This window comes from Podarcis bocagei (assembly GCF_964188305.1).
Source record: "Podarcis bocagei genome assembly, chromosome: 3".
NCBI classification, from domain to species: domain Eukaryota; kingdom Metazoa; phylum Chordata; class Lepidosauria; order Squamata; family Lacertidae; genus Podarcis; species Podarcis bocagei.
The window spans coordinates 100,550,441-100,571,957 of record NC_138127.1 but is presented as its reverse complement, the minus strand read 5'-3'; the positions used below and the strand labels follow the sequence as shown (position 1 = coordinate 100,571,957).

The window sequence follows — 21,517 nt, the reverse complement described above, 5'->3', positions numbered from 1 at the left end:
CGACCCTCGGAGGATGCGGCTGTTAACCCAACAGGTTCTGTATTATGAACTTTCATTACAGGAATTCCAACAGAGACCCCCTCAGCACTCTTTTTAATTATAAGAGGTGACTTCTTGGAAGGCCAGTTCTATGAGACCACCGTCCCTGTTATCCCCCTCTTCTCTCTCCCGCACCTCTCTCAGATATGATGAAAGCACATAAATTCTTAACATGTTCTCTCTATATTAACTGCTGCTAGACTATCGGATTATGAAAGGCCCTTCCATCTAGCTGGATGCCATTTTATCCCCCTGGGGGTCGTTTGCATCCTACGCCAGCCTCAGCTGCGTCCGAAAGCCAAAGGCTCGGCGCGTCTTGTATAAAAGCCGGCCGGCCTAGTCTTTTAACACTTGCCATACTGTTGTCGTTTCTCGAGCTGTAGTCGCCGTAATTAAAACACAGTAGGGCAAAATATTTCCATTCGAGTTCAGGCAGCACTCCTCCCTACACACACAGACACAAACACACACAAACACACACACACACACACACACACACACACACACACACCACACACACACACACACACACACACACACAGAGCTTTTCCTGCCCCACAAACCAATTATGTTGCTTCCTTCATCACTCTCACGCCGCTTTCTCCAAAAATGCTGCTCTGGTACCTATTTTGTCTTTTCCCAGAGGAACGACAGCTAAATCCTCTGGATGAAAGTTGTCAGAATTATAATGATCCAGTTCTTCCCCCACCTATGCACGTGTGTGTGTGTTTCAGTTTTTTTATTAAAGTTTAAAATCTTTACATATGAATTCCAACTTTCAAATGTCTTTCAACTTTTAACTTCCTGCCTTTCCCTCCATGCTGTTCTTAACCCCATCCCACTTACAAATGGCATTCTAATAAACATTTCACCCAAGACATATTTTTATTTCAAATATTATCGTTTTCCTTCCGCTCCTCATATTTCTGCTTGTGATTTCATCTGATTTTTTTTCCAGATATCCCAAAAAGCGCTTCCATTCCTTCATAAATAGTCTGTCCTGTTGGTTTCTTAATTTTCTGTTAGTTTCACCCAGCCCCGCATAGTCCGTTAACTTAAAAGTCCATTTTTCTATGCCATTATTATTATTAAAATTTGTATACAACCCTTCGTGGATCTCAGAGTGGCTCACAACATACAAATATTCCTCCTCTACCCCCCCAACTGAAGATGCAATTTGACACGAAGCCAGGAGGAAACATTAAGCCATTTAAAATCCTGTAGCTAAATTATTGCAACTCTTCTTCAGGAGAAAAAGACCCCAGAGACACAATTTCCCTCCACTTCTGCACACGATGTACCTATATCCAAGCTGCTTTGAAATCTTAAAAAAAAAAAATTAAGATTCCCCACGATGCATTTTGCTTTGCGGTTTTTAAATGTATTTAAAACTTGCACGTTTGAGACATTTGGGAAGCTGGCATGTTTGTTGTGCTCCCTGTTCCCTGGCAGAGAGGAAGAGGGTCACCATTCTTTTATTCACTCTAGTCCTTGTGTGCATTAGCGAGCACACACACACAAAATAAATAAGTATGCAAACTGCCAAAGATGAGAGGGCGAGAGGAAATTATTAAGGATGCCTTGAGACAACTAAGCTGAATGAGTACCAAATAGGAAGTTGTAACGCAAGGCATTTATCAACCTCCTTGTGTTATTTGTCAGCCTGCTTCCTTGAATAAAACTCACCTGGTCCTCATTTAAAAGTAAATAACAAAAAGTTACAATTTCTACGCAAATCATTTCATAATGCATTGATCTGTACCCCCACATCAAAATCCACTCCGTTTTTTACACAAAGGTGCACATATTTCTTTTTCGCAGCATTTCTCCTCAAATCAGATTGCGAGGGCAGAATATTTATACTGTTTTAAATGAAATATTGGCAAATTATTATGCTGTTACTGGGTGGGGAAGGTTGGTTAAAAATCCAGAGACAGTGTTACTGAGGGCTTCCTGTCAATTTCAAAAAGGATAAATTTCACTGAGGATCGTGTTGCTTCATTTTTAAGATGTCATAAACAAAGTGACAATTCTGATAATTTCATGTCTGGAAAATCCAACACTTCCTCTCTATAATCCGTCACTTTTACAGGCCTATATTTTTCCCAAGGAGAAACCCAACCCTCATTTAGAATCAGATTAAGTTCAATTTCTCTGTGGACAAACCAGAACTACGAAGGGGGAAAAAGTAGGCATTTGAAAATTGTTTTGCTCGTTAATGGCATAATTCTTCAGTGACCGTTCTAAGCCAAGCAAAATAAATTTGTGTGGGGTGGAAGCAGTCCAGGAACGGGAGATGGCACCCACTAAGTAAATGTCCATAAATTGGCACATTTTATAGCTGATGCATACGCAAAATCTGATCAAGCTTAAGAGGAGAATAGCAAGCTTTAGGGAAGCGTCACTACTGGGCAGAGTTTTCTTTTGTTTGACAGCCGTGGCCAAATCATGTCTGTGATGTATAATTTCTAGAAGAATGAAACAAGAGCTCTGCTGAGCAGTATTTGGGGGGGGGGCAATTGGCTGTGGGAACTGAAGACACCAAGGTTTAGTAGTCTAATGGTTTCCTAGGAAGGAGCAGAGCTTTAGGGAGTGACAACGCAAGCCCTTTGATGACCTCCCTGCAAACGCAGAATCTGGTCATGCAAAAGGGGGACGTGGCCTTGCAGTTGCGACATTCCTTCCCCCAGGAAATGTGAACGGTCCCAGCAGCCTCAGTTTTCAAGGGGAAACTTTTAGAAGTTTTCCTTTCAATCTGCATTTTATTAATTGCTGCACTCCGGTTAACTTTGACCACTCGTTTTAAGAGAGGTGTAACGTGGGTTTTAATTTGATGGTACTATGCATCACATCCTGTTTTGTTTTGTTTTAAACCTCTTGGTAAATAAAATAAAGCATCGGCATCTTGAAAATCTCAGCTTTAAGGCTTTCAGTACCAAAAGCTATGAAATAATAATTATTAATAATAATAATAATAATTTATTACTTGTAAACTGTCCATCTGGTTAGGTTTCCCAAGCCACTCTGGGCGGCTTCCAACAAAGATTAAAAAGACATTAAAATGTCACACATTAAAAACTTCCCTGAACAGGGCTGCCTTCAGATGTCTTCTAAATGTCAAATAGTTGTTTGTTTCTTTGACATCTGATGGAAGGGCTTTCCACAGATCGGGTGCCACTACTGAAAAGGCCCTCTGCCTGGTTCCCTGTAGCTTTGCTTCTCGCAATGACGGAACCGCCAGAAGGCCCTCGGCGCTGGACCTCAGCATCCGGGCAGAACGATGGGGGTGGAAACACTCCTTCAGGTATACTGGAAATAAAAGGTTTCAATGTGTGCTGATATCCTGGTGATATCTCAGAAAACAGATCTGGGATTTTTTTGGAGGTGGGCAGGAGGAGATGATATGGTGGTGGTTCTTCAGTGTCACGAAAACTCTTTGTGTGTAATTCCTTATCCTGAGTAATTATTCTTCTGCAAGCCTCAAAGGGCAAACATGCTTCATTTGCATAATTAATAGAAATAGCACTCATTTTATTTTGATTTAACCCACAACCGCCAAAGCATGGAGTACCCCCATTGTTCTAGTTTCATGGGGAAGGTGGTTTTAAAACAACAACTGACAAACCTAGACAGCATCTTAAAAAGCAGAGACATCACCTTGCCAACAAAGGTCCGTATAGTTAAAGCTATGGTTTTCCCAGTAGTGATGTATGGAAGTGAGAGCTGGACCATAAAGAAGGCTGATCGCCAAAGAATTGATGCTTTTGAATTATGGTGCTGGAGGAGATTCTTCAGAGTCCCATGGACTGCAAGAAGATCAAACCTATCCATTATGAAGGAAATCAGCCCGAAGTGCTCACTGGAAGAACAGATCGTGAAGCTGAGGCTCCAATACTTTGGCCACCTCATGAGAAGAGAAGACTCCCTGGAAAAGACCCTGATGTTGGGAAAGATGGAGGGCACAAGGAGAAGGGGACGACAGAGGACGAGATGGTTGGACAGTGTTCTCGAAGCTACCAGCATGAGTCTGACCAAACTGCGGGAGGCAGTGGAAGACAGGAGTGCCTGGCGTGCTCTGGTCCATGGGACAGGAGTTGGGAAAGACATGCAGGGTTCTTTTTGGTTAAATATCAGCTAAAATACAACAAATATGCACTCCAAGGTTTTCAAACTGCAGGAGAGGTTCCTGGAGTTCCTCAAAAACTGATCAAATGCCCTTTATTTAACAAATGATCAGTAATCTTAATCCAAAACCCAGCCACATGGTTTCTGATGGGGACTGGTCTTTCAGAATGCATGCTTATGTTTTCTACTTTTAGTCTCTTTCTATGATTTTCCATTTTATACATTTCAATAATTTTATAATCATTTTTTTACATTTCAAAACTTGACTTCCTTCCCCCTCTTTCTGCGGCTCCTTAAATTTATTCTTCATATTTTCAACATATCTAAATTCACTTAATTCACTCATTTATTTATCTACTTTAAATACATACTCTTATAAAACTGCAGGCTATTACAATAATACTGCCCGTGTTCTTATCTGTTTACAGTTCATCTGTAAATATTCAATAGACCATTTCCACCCTTATATTAAAAGTTTGTTATCTTGGTTTCCTATTTTTTTGCCATTTCTGCATATTCCACAGGTTTTTGTATCTATTCTTCTTTTCCTGGGACTTCCTCCTTTCCATTTTTGGGCAGGTGACATTCTTGCCGCTGTAGCAGCATACAATTTCTATACGGTTTTGGCAGTTCTGTGCCTATAATTCCCGAAAGGACTTTTAGTTGCAACAGGTTTCACCTACACTGTCAACAAGCAAGATTACATTTTGCCAAGCCAGAATCAGGCCTAATAGTTCCAGTCTAAGATTGTGGCACATCTAGCAACGTTTTTTATGCATGCTGTGTTGACTTTGCAAGGAGAGCAAGGAAAGGAGGGTAAATAGGGATGGTGGTTCTCTCAATGGCCAAAATAATTCTATCCTCCTCCTTTATCTGGCCAAAACTAGGGATATATCATCCAAAATGGGTCTCAAGTCCATATTGTGACATCGGTTTCCTAGTTTTTGACCTGTCAATATATTGCAAATTATGATGTTTGCGTGCGTCCTATGGCAAAAAAAATCACTATGCGGGGAAAACTGTGAAGCCAGCCAATGCCTCAACATAGCTCCATCCATACTTCAGACACTGTGATATATCAGTGCATCACAATGTTTAGCTGGTGGCATATCACAAAGTTGGTAACCAGATATTGCCAAGTCCAAACTTCTCAAAGTGGCTAACCATTTTAAAAACACAAGAGATGGAAAATCCACAGCAAAAAAACTACGTAAAGATATGCTAGTTTAAACAACAGAGCATATGTCTCCGCCAGGATGAAAACACTTTGTGAACGCAGAAATTAAAAAGGCCCAGGGAAATAAAATACTAAAAAGCTGTTTTGTCTGGTATGGAAAGCACTTCAAACCTTCCCAGAGAGAGTTTTGGAGTTAGGGTCACCTTCCAGAACTGCTCACCTTCCTTACTGCTGAAGTGAAGGGGAACTGGAGGATCTAGGTGGCGGTTCTGGCAGAACGGGCCACGGTGCCAGGTCAACGTGGGAACTTTCTAAGAGATCCAACCCCAGTGTGATTCTGTCATTTAAACATCATGGGTGCAGTGTGGGATGTAGCCAGCATTAAGGACGTGAGAGACTGCAGCACCACGCTAGATTTCAAATGCCATTAAATAATAATAAACAACAACAACAACAACAATAATGATGATGATGATGATGATGATGTCCCAAGCTAGTAAACCATTGTGTCTCATTCATTTCACAGAACCACAGAATGGTAGAAGTTGAAGTTGAAGGTAGAAGTTGATGTTCTTCAACACCAACTTCGTTGGACTGGTCATGTTGTATGGATGCCTGGTTATCATCTTCCAAAGCAACTACTCTATTCCAAACTTGAAAATGGAAAGCGTAATGCTGGTGGTCAACAAAAGAGGTTCAAAGACTGTCTCAAGGCAAATCTAAAAAAAATGTAGTATAAACACCAGCAATTGGGAAACACTTGCCAGCAAGCGCACCAATTGGAGAACAGCCTCTACCAAAGGTGTCATGGGCTTTGAAGGCACTCGAACTCAGGACGCCAGGGAGAAACGTGCTAAGAGGAAGGCATGCTTGGCAAACCCTCACCGTGATCAACTCCCAGCTGGAAACCTATGTTCCCACTGTGGAAGGATGTGTGGATCTAAAATTGGCCTCCACAGTCACTTACGGACTCATTGTTAAAACTGTGTTTATGGAAAACAATCTTACTTGGCTACATGTGATCCCCAAAAAGGAAGAAGAGAATGGTAGAGTTGGAAGGGACCCCAAGAGACATCTAGTCCACTCCCCCACCCCCTGCAATGCAGGAACCTAAACTAAAGCATCCATGACAAATGGCAAATTCGCTGCACTGGGTTTAAAACAAACCAAACAAAAACCAGCCATCTTGGTGCTTTCCTTGCTGCTCTTCTACATTGCTTTGCTTTTTATGTGGTCTTGCAAGCCGCTTTGTGGCATCGAAATAAAATCCTCGTTAATAACTCTCAGGTCACTTAACTAGGATTATTACGCCGCCGCAAAGTTTGTGGCCAAAAGAGGATCTGAACCCTGTACCGAGTTAATCTTATTCATAAAGGTATTTCTAGACTGCTTTTCATTTTTAAACACCAAAGCGGTTTACGGCGACAGTACGTGAAACCACACAATCAAGGCCATATAAAAAAGCTAAAAACAGACGGCAGTTAACTGTTGTGGAAAGATGTGCTCCTAATTGCCTGCGTAGGGCAGACGGAATTGAAAAGTTTTCAGCGTGCATTTTACAAGCTGAAATGGAATGCGCCTGCTGAATCTTTTATCGGCAAGAAACTGGCCCAATGACCACTTAAAAGCTCTATTTCTCATTGTTATCAAACGAGTCTCACAAGCTCGGCGAATCGTCATGCCACTTTAAACCACTGTTAAGGAAGCCTGGGCATTACAGTTTGTTAAGGGTGCTGAGAGTTGTTAGGAGATGCCTACACGGAACTACAACTCCCAGACTGGTTTCCCAGTCCATCCCTTTTCCTGGGGGACTCTGGGAACTGTAGCTCTGAGAGGGGAATAGGAGTCTCTTAACCAGGCACAGGCAAACTCAGCCCTCCAGGTGTTTTGGGACTACAACTCCCATCATCCCTGACCACTGGTCCTGTTAGCTAGGGATGATGGGAGTTGTAGTCCCCAAAACACCTGGAGGGCCGAGTTTGCCTACGCTTGCTCTTAACCGTGCTCAGAGCCCTTAACAAACTGCAGTTCCCAGGATGCTTTGGGCAAAGCCACAACTGTTTAAAGTGGTATCACAGTGCTTTAAATTTATGCTGCGAATGTGGCTTCAGGTCCAACAACACATCTCTCATCACACACCGCAGCCTCTCTGCATATTTAAAGCCTCGTGCCTGAGAATGCCCCGGTATCACTGCAAAACGCTTGTGCAGAAGTGCTTCAGCATTGCTTTGTCGAATTAATAAAAAGCATATTGAGATGAAGATTTCCACCTCTCTTAGGAAAGGAACAAACCTCTTAGCATCAGCTGTGTAATTTACGTGTTAAAAGCAATTGGACAGGAAGACAGCACCTGAACTCTTCCTCCCCCCCCGACCCCCCCCCCCCCAGCCAGCCAAGCCAGCCACCCCCTTACAAATAAACACACTGGAACAAATTTAATTCAGACAGTTCATATTCCTCTTATGTTCATCAATGATGGCAAATTAAAACCAGTCTCATGCACTCTGCGTGCAGGGCCCAGAGTATTTAAAAGAAGCTCGATATGTTAAGCGCAGTATATCTCCAGAGAAATTAGGTATTGACTGCATGCCTCAGTGAGTAGAAAATCTGCAAAAATCCATATGCCACATTGATCCAAATATTACTTTTTAACACTACTAACAATGTAACAAATTTTTAAGAGGTATGCTTGACGCAGGTATAATTCTCTTTAATTATCAAGGAACAAGCAAGGAAGGCAACACTATTTGCACAATGCGGCTTTCGGGAAAGAAAACGAATGCTCCATAAGATCTGGGCAGATTCTGGGATTAATTTTTTTTTGGGGGGGGGGAGACCCAAGCCAATCGTACGGTTGCTTAGACCATTGGTTTCAAGCACAAAGAATTGAATTTGGAGGAAATAAGAGGCCCCAATGCCAAATGTTTATCGCTCATATAGCATTTTTATGGCTTTACAGCTATTTTATCACTTCTGCCGCAAGGTGGGCTGTGATTCTGTTTAAGACCGAGACACAAACAACCCCAGTTCTGCAAGCAGAGAGGGAAGACTTTTTAGCAATGCAGAAAAGCAGTCTGAGGCAGAGCCAGTCCGTGGAGCCTCCTAGCTCACCTGTGTTGACTGACAGCAGTTTTCCAGGGCTTCAGACAGGGGACTTCCCTGGAGATCCCAAGGATTAAATCTGGGTCCTTTCATATGCAAATCACACGCACAGGTTTAGGAGCAAGCCAGTGATGCAATGCAGGCAAGGAGTGCAGAGGCAGGGAAGCCCATGTGCGTGTTCAGAGATACGGCACTGGACCCAAGAAGGGTTACGTCTTAGAACCCCCTTTTGGTGTTGCTGCTGCGGCAAGCGAGTCACTGTAGCAGGCGACCTTCACGCCTCACGTGATGGAGATGAAAGGGAAATGGAAACAGCCTTGTTATGACAGTCTATCATCATTGTGAATGGACTTGGGTGCATTTTGAGACAAACTGGGCCACTTGGACTAAGGCGTGCAGTTTTCCAAAACGCCAAAAGGGGGTCTAAAGTGGACCTTGTGATTGATGCATGCTCCTAGTTTCTAGGCCTCCTAGAATTGTACATTGGGAGGGGACCCTGAGGGTCATCCAGCCCAACCTTCTGCAAGGCAGGAATCTCAACTGAAGCATCCATGATTGGTGACCACCCAACCGCTGCTTAAAAACCTCCAAGGAAGGGAGAGTCCACCACCTGCCAAGGGAGACCATTCCACTGCCGAACAGTTCTTACCGTCAGAAAGTTTGGAAAGAATCTCCTTATTTGTAACTTGAACCCCAAAGTGGCTGGGGAAACCCAGCCAGGTGGGCGGGGTATAAATAATAAAATTACTATTATTATTAATCCATCTGTAGCGATCACACAGAGTCCCCGGACATTTCACTGTCTATTGATCCCTGTGCCACCACTTTATTTCTCACTGCCACCACCCAGGCCCTACCTGGTACAATACTGAGTCCAGTCCGGGTTAAATTGGAACATAAACTTCTGATTATTTATTGCAGTTTAACAAGCGTGTGGTTTCATAAACGGTATCGGTCAATTACAATCATGGGGTGCCTATCCAGACCTATAACTTCCGCTACCTGCTCTCGCTCTCTAAACCACCTCCTCAGATATTTACTTGTCTGCCTAGCCCCTAACTGTTCCTGACTCAGCTTATTTCGCTACACTAACTCAACCTACCCACAGACTCTATCCCAATTCACTCCCACTCCAACCAACCACCCAACTCCCAACGAACTCCTCCCTTCGCCCTCCCAGAGCTGGTTTTATAGTCCCTCTGTCTCCACCCCCCTGGGTTCTGATTGGGTAACCTGTTTAACTATTTCACCTCCAGCACTCTCATATGTTAATGTCACACCATCCATCGGATCAAGTCCTCATGAGCACAAAAATGTCTCCTATCTTCATCAACTCACTTCCCCTTGGCCAAAAATAGTTACCCCCACATATGCAAAAAAGAAAAAGCCCATAACCCATAGAGGTGGAGCACATTACACAAATGCACTCAGGCTGCGCAGCTACAACTCACCACATAATTCAGCTATTTGAGCGTCTGCGGAGTAACTATTCCCTATTCCCTTGAACCAGGGAAACAGTGAGCGCTCAAACGCCATCCGTTCAGGAGCCGTTTTTCACCCGATAATTCCTTTCATAGACTAATGCAGGTGCCTTTTACAGAACAGGCCATGCTTGCCTGTCGCCACATGTCTCACAGCATCAGTGGACTTAACAGATTTCCACCCTCCTCATCCCGTTGCACAGGCCAGAAAAAGCTTGCCCATTATGGCCCCTTTCCTCATGAAATGCTTCCAGCAGGTCAAACAGTGCAATTGTCTCAGCACCAGAGAGGCGCAAGAGTCCCATTTCATTTTTCCTAATGACCAGCGTTAAATGACTGCAGGTCTTAACAGTGCTGGCAAATTATCAAGGCCCTCTACATTACATGGTCAATGGTCCTTTTAATAGAAAAAGCAATAACGTATAGCTGTTTGTGCCAAGTAAAACTCGTTAGAAAGTATTAGTTTAAGATAACAGTTCAGCAGCTATTAACGACCACAAATGTTTGCCGACGCGCACGTTCCCTCTTCTGGTGGGGTGGGAGGAAAGAGAGAGAAAGAAAAGGCCTGTCACTTTTTCTTAAGTATGGACATTATTGTTTATACAGAGCCATCAATGTATATGAGGCTTGAAGGAGGAGCCTTGGAGAATGGGCAACAGCTCAGTGGTCAAGGGCATCTTTCGAATGCAGGATCGATGCCCAGTTATCACCAGCTACAAAGTTTGCAGATAAAAAAGCTGGGAAAGATCTACAGAGCTGCTGCAAGCTAAATTACACAGTATTGGCATATATCTGTAATCTCACTTCTGTGCCGCATTTCTCTAAAAGGAGATTACAAGAGGGAGAGAGGGAAGACAGGGGCAAGGCTAACAGCAGGATACAAGGCATGGGTAGGCAAACTAAGGCCCGGAGGCAGGATGTGGCCCAATCACCTTCTAAATCTGGCCCGTGGACGGTCAGGGATTCAGCGTGTTTTTACATGAGTAGAATGTGTCCTTTTGTTTAAAATGCATCTCTGGGTTATTTGTGGGGCCTGCCTGGTGTTTTTACATGAGTAGAATGTGTGCTTTTGTTTAAAATGCATCTCTGGGTTATTTGTGGGGCATAGTTCAATCCCCCCCCCCCCGAAATACTGTCCACCCGCCCCAAGGTCTGAGGGACAGTGAACCGGCCCCCTGCTGAAAAAGTTTGCTGGCCCCTGATACAAGGTATGCATATTGGCAAATGCACCAATACTGACTTAAGTCCTTAAAAGCCCCAAACAGCTTTGGCCCTGTATACCTGAAGGAGTGTCTCCACCCTCATCATCCAGCCCGAACACTGAGGTCCAGCTCTGAGGACCCTCACTGCGAGAAGTGAAGCTACAGGGAGCTAGGCAGAGGGCCTTCTCAGTAGTGGCACCTGCCCTGTGGAGCACCTTCCCATCAGATGTCAAGGAGACAAGTAACTAGACAACTTTCCGAAGACATCTGAAGTTGGGAACATTGGAAAGTTTTTAATGTTTGATGTTTTGTTCTTTTATATTCTGTTCAAAGCTGCACAGAGTGGCGGGGGCAACCAAGTCACATGGGTGGGGTACAAGACCTGTATTATTATTATTATTATTATTATTATTATTATTATTATTATTATTATTATTATTATTAAGGCAAGGGTAAGCCAACCCTCCAAATGTTGTTTATCTCCAACTTTCATCATCCCTGACCATGCTTGTGGAAGCTGATGGAAATTAGAGCCCAACAACATCTATGAGAGCAGGAGAGTGTCTCCTAAAGGTTCCCTGAAGATCAGAAGCCACAGGAGATCAGGGCCTTTAGTGTGGTTGCCCCTGTTCTGTGGAATAGCATTCCTGCCGCTATTCAACAGGTGCCTGCTATCCACACTTACCAGAAACAAGTGAAGACGTTTCTGTTCTGGCAACCTTTTCCAGCCACGTGAACAGGTCTCTGCCAGGGGTGTTAACTCAGCAGCACTGCTTTAAAATTTATCCCATGTTCCTTCCTATATGTTTGTTCCCAACTGTTTCTTAGCTGCTTTTGTTGAATTCTGTGCATTGCCTCAAGGCATTTGTGGAAGGCAATGTGATAACATCTGGAAAGCACATGTTTGCTACCCATGGACATTGGGTGGGGGAGATCAAATTAAAAAGCTTTATAGAAGAGGCAGATTTTTGGGGAGCAGGGTTGAAGCTGGTAGGAGAAAGAGAGGAGGAATCTTATTGGCACGTTGGGAAGGAATTTGAGACAGAACTCCTAAATAGCACCTACTCCCCCCCCCCCAAAAAAAGTCTCAAGTTAAACAGTAGTCAAAGTTTGGCAATAATCACTTTTATTTTTTCCACACTAGCATAACATTAGAATTGACTTTGTGTCTTGCTGACATAGCAACTAAGAAAGTCGTGTTGCATTGACCACCATCGATTGCAAGCAATGCAGCCATTGGGGGGACGGACAGGCTCGCCCAAGTGCCATATGTTTTCGATATTGACCTTTTCCTCTTTTTCTATGCCTCTTTGGGCCGGCTATTGAATTTGGACTGCAGTGTAATAAACAGCTGAGGTTTAATTAATGGTAAATGAATACAAGACACAGGTTATGACTTTAACTAATTAGGGAATTGTTGAATTAAGTCTGCCTTGGAATGCAAGGCAGTGCAATCAATATCCAATAAAAGGACTATGTATGTAATTTACCTGCAAATGTGTTTCCAATACCGTCAAAGTGAGTTTAAATAAGTAAGATATATGAAAGGCTACTGTGGGGGGGGGGGGAGCTTGAGGGAGCAGGGGCGGGCAAGAATTTTTTAAAAAGTTAACACTTCACATAGCTTGCAAAATAACGAGAAAAGATGATGAGCTTTGGGAAGTTTAATCAGAAACAAGGACAGCTGTCTTGCCAAGAGCACAGCAGAAGATAGTTAGAAAGGGCCAAAATGATCACTGACTTCGGCCAACTGGTGGCCTGTATGCAGGAGGATTCCTATGTGTTTTGATATGAGTAGAAAAATAAGGCAAGCTACAGATGAAGCCGCAAGGTTAAATCTCTGCTGAATTAATTTAGCTTGCACTCAGTTACAGACCAGTCCCATTTTTGTGTGTGGATTTTCCCTACAAATGTACGAATATTCCGCAGGTAAATTGTACACATTTTGTAGGCATTCTTCCTATACAGTGGTACTTCTGGTTACGTACTTAATTCGTTCTAGAGGTCGGTTCTTAACCTGAAACTGTTCTTAACCTGAAGCACCACTTTAGCTAATGGGGCCTCACGCTGCCACTGTGCCACTGGAGCACGATTTCTGTTCTCATCCTGAAGCAAAGTTCTTAACCCGAGGTACTATTTCTGGGTTAGCGGAGTCTGTAACCTGAAGCTTATGTAACCTGAAGCGTATATAACCCAAGGTACCACTGTATAGCAAAATGCATAATTATCATTATTATTTTGCATTCTTTTAGGGACCAAAGGGGCACTGCAAAATCTAGAGGTCACATAATGAGGGGGGGAATCTTTTTTCCCCCTTCAGCTGAAGGGCCACATTTCATTCTGGATAACCTTCTGGAGGGCCAGAGACAAAAGAATGTGGAGTCCTGAATTTAAACTTCACCTTATACAGTCGGCTGGTTTCTACACATAGTCATCCTGCCGCCTCTCTATTCCCGCATCCAGGCAAGAAAGAATCACCATCAGAGGTTAAGGACACACACTCCAGCTAGGCAAATTTATTCAGGAATGATGTCGATCAAGGATAGTGAGGGACGTGGCCTGCAGAGAGGTTCAATGGCCAAGACGGAGAGGCCTGGAGGGCCAGGGGGACGCCCGAGATTCTCCTTTCCCCGCGGTCTAAATTTGCAAGCAGGGATGTCAAAACAGATTCATCTGCTGCAAAAAGCGGACTGAACAAATTACTTGGCCTGTTCCCAAGTCAGGCTGGAAGCAGTGAGGGGGAAAAGAGTGAGAGAGTTCCACTCTACTACTGATCTGATTGTACAGCTTCACAGTGCACGACATCAAAGTTTACTTAAAGGCAGTAATTTCCTTTCTTTAAAAAAAATGAAGGGGGAAAAGGAAGTTCTCTTCGCCTTACAGCATTATTCAAAATTCACTGTTCTGTAGCATGCTTTCTCCCTTGCTGCACTACAGACTTAGGGGGACAGGAAGTCGCCACACAAAGCCCCATAAACATGCTGCTTCTCCAAGTACGCTTCACACCAGCCCAATTACTCATTTCTCCTCCCCGAAATGTTTTTGAAGGGGTGAAGGAAGACCGGGGGAGGCAGAGAGCAACCTACCTACTCCCTTGTGAGCATCTAAGCTGGTAAACTCTATGGTCCCATTATGGCCCTTCTTAGGATTTTCCCGATACTCTTTGTGGTTCCCATCGGGACAATATCTGTAGGCGAGTCCATAATCAGCAAGATAAACCTGGAAGACAAGAGGAGAGAAATGAATGATGCTTTTGTCCTCTGGAAAAAGTATAACCTTTCTAATTAAGCTGGAGGAAAACGGTGGCTTGAGGAGACTCTCAGATCTGCATTTTATTAAGCCAAATGGCATCTCAGGATAAAATATGTCCATCGAGGGGCTGTTAAGAGCTACCCTCGCCTTCCTGAGTTGCGTGCCTCTTCCATACCCAGTCTTATTTCAGAGCAGAAAGGAATTTTTGTCTGTTTTGCTCCTAAGCTATCTTCTCTCCAGGTGGGCCTCCAGACATCATAAAGTGCAATATGTCTTTTATCTGTCTCCATGCTGCTTATGGGACCCCGTCTCCTCCTTACTAAACACACTCACACACGCAGGCACGACAGATCGTGTCTTTCAACAGCCAGCCCTTCGACAAGTTCATAACAGCCGTGCTTACAGAAAAAGGACGGAAGAGGAAAGTTTCCCACAAACACCAAGCGTACGACATACTAATTTTTCCTTCTGGCAGGGGGGACAAAAAGGCTCCAGGAGAGAACATCTCTCTGTAGTTGGAACAGAAGCTTTTGAAAGTTTTCCAACAGCCACACAAAAAAGGAACTGCAAATAATCCTGAGAAAGAAGACCCCCTGGTTGTCAGTTTTGCCATGTCTGAATCTGGCAGCAATAAGGAAAAAATGGTAACCCATTAGGGGCGATGTCTCAAGCAAACCCAGCTATGCTCTCAGAATCTGATGGCCGCCTTGCTGAGCACTTGTTTAATGAACAGAGCATGGCAACTTGACTTGGTAAACTCTAGGTTAGATTACTGCAATGTGTTATACGTGGGGCTGCCTTTGAAGACGGTTCGGAAACTTCAGCCGGTTGCAGAAGTTGGCTGCTAGGTTGCTCAGTGGGGCAAGAAGGTATGAGCTTATTACACCAAACCTGGACCAAATGCACTGGCTGCCAATTAGCATCCAGGCCCAATTCAAACAGATGCTTTTGACCAATAAAGCCTTAAATGGCTCAGGACCACAATACCTCAAAGACCGCCTCTCCCCATATGAACCTACCCAGAGCCCGAGATCATCCTCCGAGGTCCTTCTTTGTGTGTCTCCTCCATGTGAGGTCCAGAGGGTGGTAACATGGGAAGGGGAATTTTTTTTTTTTAAGTAGCTCTCCATTTATGGAATGCTCTCAACAGGAAGGCTCACCTGGCACCTTCATTACGTAACTTGAGGTACCAGGCAAAAACATTCCTCTTCTTCCAGGCCTTTGGCTGATTAAAGAATAAATTTGAGGAGGTACTGTCTTCGTTTGTTATCAGGTAATGTATTTTTATGTTTTTATTCTGTAAAGTGGCGCATGATCTTCGGATGAAGGGTGGTATAGAATTTTTAATAATAATAATAGTAACAATAATATAATAATAATGGTAATAATCGTAATAACTAGGGATATGTTGGGGTGGGGATCCCTAAAGATTTTTTCCCAATATATTCCATAAATGTTTCCAAGAAGCTGTTAGGATATAGTTCCGTTCCACCTTTAGAACAGGCATGTGAAGTTGCTGTAAGTCAAATGTGTGTTTACTTCCAGCACAGTCTGCTGGGAACTTCCGTTGTATATAGCTTTTGCCAATGCTGTTTGCTTGGACACGAAGGGAAGCAGACGTGTTTTTCCTTTGTTCTAATGCTGAATAAAATGCTTGTAAATACGCCTTACATATGCCTCTGTCCGCCACTTCTGTTGTGAAGAGTTATTCACTCTGCTGATTAGAGCATGCTCACGTTTCTAAAGGCTTCTGAAGCTATGAGTCGCTGATTGATGCTGTTCCAAGGGAGACCGGAGTTCGCCCGGCTGCCGGCCGGTGGGCTGGAGTCAGCTGGGGGCCTGTGAATTGCCCCCGTTCCAGGGATGCATCCCAACAGAAGCAAACACAATGTACAGCGGTACCTCGGTTTTTGAACGTAATCCATTCCGGAAGATTGTTCGAGTTCCGAAACTTTTGAACACCAAGGCACAAAGGGCTGGTTGCAAATGCAATTGAGAAAATTGAAAAACACGCAGAGGAACCTGTTCCAACTTCCGAGGTGCGTTCGAGAACCGAGGTACCACTGTAGCAGAAATAAATTTGTTACGAATTCAGATCATGGAAAGTCGCAAAATTAAGATTATAGTTTGGAAGACAATTGGATTTTTTTATTTTAGTTTTTTATTTTTATTAGATTGTGATTTGATATGTTAACTGGATGTTTTATTGGAAAATTAATAAATGCTCTAAAAAAATAAATATATTTGTTACTGTACACCAGGGTGTCCAACTCCCAAGAGACTGCGATCTACTCACAGAATAAAAAAACTGGCAGTGGTTCCGGTCGAAGTTTTTGAGCTTTTTTTTACGGAGGAAAGTCTCATTTTTTTGGCAGGGGAGTGTTTAGGTCAAAGTTGTTGAGTTTTTTTAGGGAGGAAAAGTAAAGGGGAAAGGGGGAAAGTCACTCACCAAAAAGATCACTAAGGAAACAATCTGCCTCACAGCGAAAACTCCATCTTCTGTTCCAGTGATCATGCAAAAATGGAGGATGGGGCAAGGGGCTGGGGCTCTTATGCCACTGCAAAGGAGGCCGCGATTGACCAGAACTTCCCGGGCATCGACCAGTCAATCTCAATCAACCTGTTGGACAGCCCTGCTGTACACCACAGGGTTTGGGGAACTTCTGGTCCACAGATGCCATCTGACCTGCCAAAGCTCCTCCAGAGCATGGAGTAAGGTAAAGGGTAAAGGGACCCCTGACCATTAGGTCCAGTCATGGCTGACTCTGGGGTTGCAGCGCTCATCTCACTTTACTGGCCAAGGGAGCCGGCTTCCGGGTCATGTGGCCAGCATGACTAAGCCACTTCTGGCGAACCAGAGCAGTGCATGGAAATACCGTTTACCTTCCCGCCGGAGCGGTACCTATTTATCTACTTGTACTTTGACATGCTTTTGAACTGCTAGGTTGGCAGGAGCAGGGACCGAGCAATGGGAGCTCACCCCGTCGCGGGGATTCGAACCGCTGACCTTCTGATCGGCAAGCCCTAGGCTCTGTGGTTTAACCCACAGCGCCACCCGCGTCCCAGAGCATGGAGTACAGTGGCCACCTGAGCCTCCAGAGATAGCGTTGAATCCAGGAGCACCTGCAAGATGCAGACCTGCTCCTTTCAAGGGAGTGCAACTCCTCACCTGCCGGAGAGGCCACCCCCTGCGCTAGACTAAACATGAAAAGAAACGTAAAAAAAAAAACAAATTATGGAGTTACAGCACCACTGAAGAAACAGCCCAGTGTCTTCGGAGAATAAGCACCTGTTAAAAGCTTGGCAATAATAAGTGGACATTAAGCAGCAGCAGCCACTGCCCTTAAGGCTCATGCTCCCGACCAACACCTTCGAAGCATCACCAGCGTTAAGAAAATCACTGCATTAATTTGCAAGCTGTTAAGTTGGAGAAACTACTTTCCGCATCACTCTTTAACTAGTTTTGTGCTTTCCTGGCAGGCAAATCCCTGCCCTGGACATATATATATATATATATATATGCAGGTTTTGGTGTCTTCGGGTGTCTTCCCGTGTAAGAGTTGGGGTGTCTAGGCGACGTTTCGACGAGGTCTCACTCGTCATCTTCAGGCTGGTGCTTTCGGCTTCTTGTTACTAGAACAGAGCAGGATCTCAGTGTTTGAGTTCCTATAAATACTGTTGAGGGGGTGTGGTGTATAGCCTCCAACGTTCTGGGCAGAGAGGAAGTTCCCAGGTTAGTGTGCCTTTTCTTCTTTTGTTCATTAATTACTTGAGGGATATCTTGAGTGATTTCTTGAGTGATATTCTGAGTACCACTTAGGAGGGTCATTAAGTGGTACTCAGAATATCACTCAAGAAATCACTCAAGATATCCCTCAAGTAATTAATGAACAAAAGAAGAAAAGGCACACTAACCTGGGAACTTCCTCTCTGCCCAGAACGTTGGAGGCTATACACCACACCCCCTCAACAGTATTTATAGGAACTCAAACACTGAGATCCTGCTCTGTTCTAGTAACAAGAAGCCGAAAGCACCAGCCTGAAGATGACGAGTGAGACCTCGTCGAAACGTCGCCTAGACACCCCAACTCTTACACGGGAAGACACCCGAAGACACCAAAACCTGCATTCCTGTACCCGTGAAAATCTACGAAAGCAAATTATATATATATATATATATATATATATATATATATATATATATATTAACAGCGCCAGCCTGACCTTGCTCTTAATTTAATTATATTGCTCTTGATGGGCTTCTTTCTTTTCCGTCTCCCTTCTCCTTTTCTCTTTTTCTACACACAAAAAAGGCAGTCAGGCTATCTGGTAGCTGATTCTATTAAAATTACTGACTCCTGTTTGTGCCCCCGGCAGATTTACAGTCTTGGGACGGCTGGTCTGTGTCTTAAAGGGGAGGGGGACCCTGTTTCTTGCTGCTGCATTTTCTGCGCCTATTTGGAGCGTGTCACCAGGACTGTGGCTTTCTGTTCCTGCAGGGGCAACAGCTTTTAAAGATTATACTGATTATATTTCTCACCTGACGACCTGTACAAACTGCAATACAAAGATTAAAGACTGGAGGCGGCGTTTGGAAATCTGGGACAAGGCATAAAGTTTTGTCAGGTTGACCGACTCTTATTTCCTCCCGTATCCTCTAGCAGATTCATGCTGCTTGCTATACAACCTAGCCGAGCTGGAAAGACAATAATGCGTCAAGTCACTGTGACGGAAGAGGCGACTTAAGTGGAACTGGCTGGCATTCCCTTGTCATTGAGCTTAGCAATGTAAGAGGCAGCCTTGCCCAAATATTGCCTCCATCTAGGCACAGAGAGCTATGCTTTATTTTATTATTTGGAAATCACGAACTGTGGCTAGCCAACTGCAATTCTGACACTGATTAAATGCAGAGGGGGGAAAACACACACTTTAGAGCAGGGGACAGCAAACTTTTTCAGCAGGGGGCCGGTCCACTGTCCCTCAGACCTTGTGGGAGGCCGGACTATATATTTTTTTTGGGGGGGGAGAAATGAACGAATTTCTATGCCCCACAAATAACCCAGAGATGCATTTTAAATAAAAGCACACATTCTACTCATGTAAAAACACGCTGATTCCCGGATTGTCCACGAGCCGGACTGAGAAGGCGATTGGGCCGGATCCAGACCCTGGGCCCTAGTTTGCCTACCCATGCTTTAGAGCACTTTCCAAAGCAGTTTAAGCAACTTTTAACGGGACAGAAAGGATGCCATAAAATAAACTCTGAAAGAAGAAAGATTCCATCAACCTTAAGACAAAATGTCAATGAGACAGGGAGACACTGTAAGAGCAGTTTGGTTAAAGAAAGCAGCAGGTAAGATGATTTGAGGAACCACATTCCTTGAATATTTCCAAGGAAACGCTGGATGAGCAACTGCTGTGGATGTTTCAAGTATTTTATTTATTCATCCATTCAGATTTCAATTAAATCTTATTGTAATTATCTTGATGGCTCAAGGCATAAAGTACCCGCTTAACACCTGATCCTTAGCAGCTACACGGAACTGAAAAATACACAGCAGTCCAAGGAGAGCTTTGAAGGCTGTTGCCAGGGCAGAAGGCTCAGCACCCTCTCCGGATACACTGCAACAACCCTCAAAACGTTAAGAGGCTTATTGATAAAAAGAGAGGCTCTTTTGCCCTGAAGATTCACTCAATGGCCTAACGCTTCCCTGCAAGTGAATGAAATCAGCAGCAAGCTGACCTTCCGGAGGTCAGCAGATTCCGATCATCTTACAATTCCCAACACATCATTTAGGAGGTCAAAGGAAAAAGAGAGGGCTGCTTTTATTTGCTTGCCTTTCTCACTCCCATACAAGCAAACAAATAATTACTTGCTTTACACCCCCCATTGTTGTTGCTGTGCGCGCGCTCTGCATTGCCTATAACCCTGGGAACATTTCAGACAAAAATAATTATAAAACACTTCTATATGGCATGACATATACATGAGAATGAAAAGCAGATATTCTGGAATGGAAATTTCCAGCAGAAATAAATAAAATTCCAACACAAACTTTCTTGGTTATTTCATAAATTTTAACATACCGCTTGACTTTAAAACAAAAAAGAAAGAAAAAGCCCTCAAGGCGATTGTAAGAAAGCTGTTCTTAAACCTGGTTTGGAATTAACTACAGTCACACCTCATGTTACGTTTGCTTCATGTTACGTTCTTTCAGGTTACGTCCCGCGGCAACCCGGAAGTACCAGAAAGGGTTACTTCCGGGTTTTGCCGCTTGCGCATGTGCAGAAGCGCTAAATTGTGCTTCGTGCATGTGCGCAAGCGCCAAATCGCGCTGCGCACCTGCGCAGATATGGCGCTTTGGGTTGCGCTCTTTTCATGTTGCGAACGGGCCTCTGGAACGGATCCCGTTCGCAACCAGAGGTACCACTGTATGTCTTAGTGCAGGGATTCCCGCAGCCCTCAACAGCTGCTTTGAGTGATGTTTTGCCTGGCAGGAATGTGTCATTGAACATTGTGCTTCTGACTGGAAAGCTCAGTTGGTTAGCGAACAGAGCTGATAGCCCCAAGGTTGCATGTTCGATCCCTGTATGGGGCAACCACATATTCCTGCTTGGCAGGGAGTTGGACTAGATGATCCTCAGGGTCCCTTGCAATTCTACGATTCTATTATTCTCGCCTGCCAGGATGGAGACCTCTGGCTACTGTGGGGCCTACTGCCTTCCCCCTGCACTTTTGCATCTGGCTTTACTTATCCCTAGCATGTTGTCCTACGAAAGAATCTGGCCCTTAGGATTTTCCCTTCCTCACCCTGGGGTCCATTGCAATGTCCGGAGGTCTGTTCGAAAACCAAAGCGTTCTAATACCAAGGCACGCTTTCCCATAGAAAGTAATGCAAAATGGATTAATCCGTCCCAGACTTTTAAAAACAACGCCTAAAACAGCAATTTAACATGAATGTTACTATCTAACAAGACCACTGATCCATAAAATGAAAGCAATAAACAATGTACTGCAGTCAGACAGTCAATCATTCGGTAGCTGAACTGAGTGTCCACACAGCCACAAAAACAAAACAAAAAGAGCCGCAAAAACAAGAATGCAAAATAAACACTCAAAACAGACCTCAGCGTAACAC

The 21,517-nt window shown here is 44.0% G+C and overlaps 1 protein-coding gene across 4 annotated transcripts in view; it reads right to left on the bottom strand.

The window, feature by feature from the left end:
• The window catches only part of VRK2 (VRK serine/threonine kinase 2), a 69,554-nt gene that overhangs the window by 25,447 nt on the left and 22,590 nt on the right, over nucleotides 1-21,517 (bottom strand). For all 4 annotated transcript variants that reach the window (XM_081188657.1, XM_081188658.1, XM_081188660.1 and 1 more), the window contains one exon: nucleotides 14,213-14,345. In XM_081188657.1, the coding sequence (XP_081044783.1) occupies nucleotides 14,213-14,345 (133 nt within the window). The remainder of the gene's footprint in view (nucleotides 1-14,212; nucleotides 14,346-21,517) is intronic.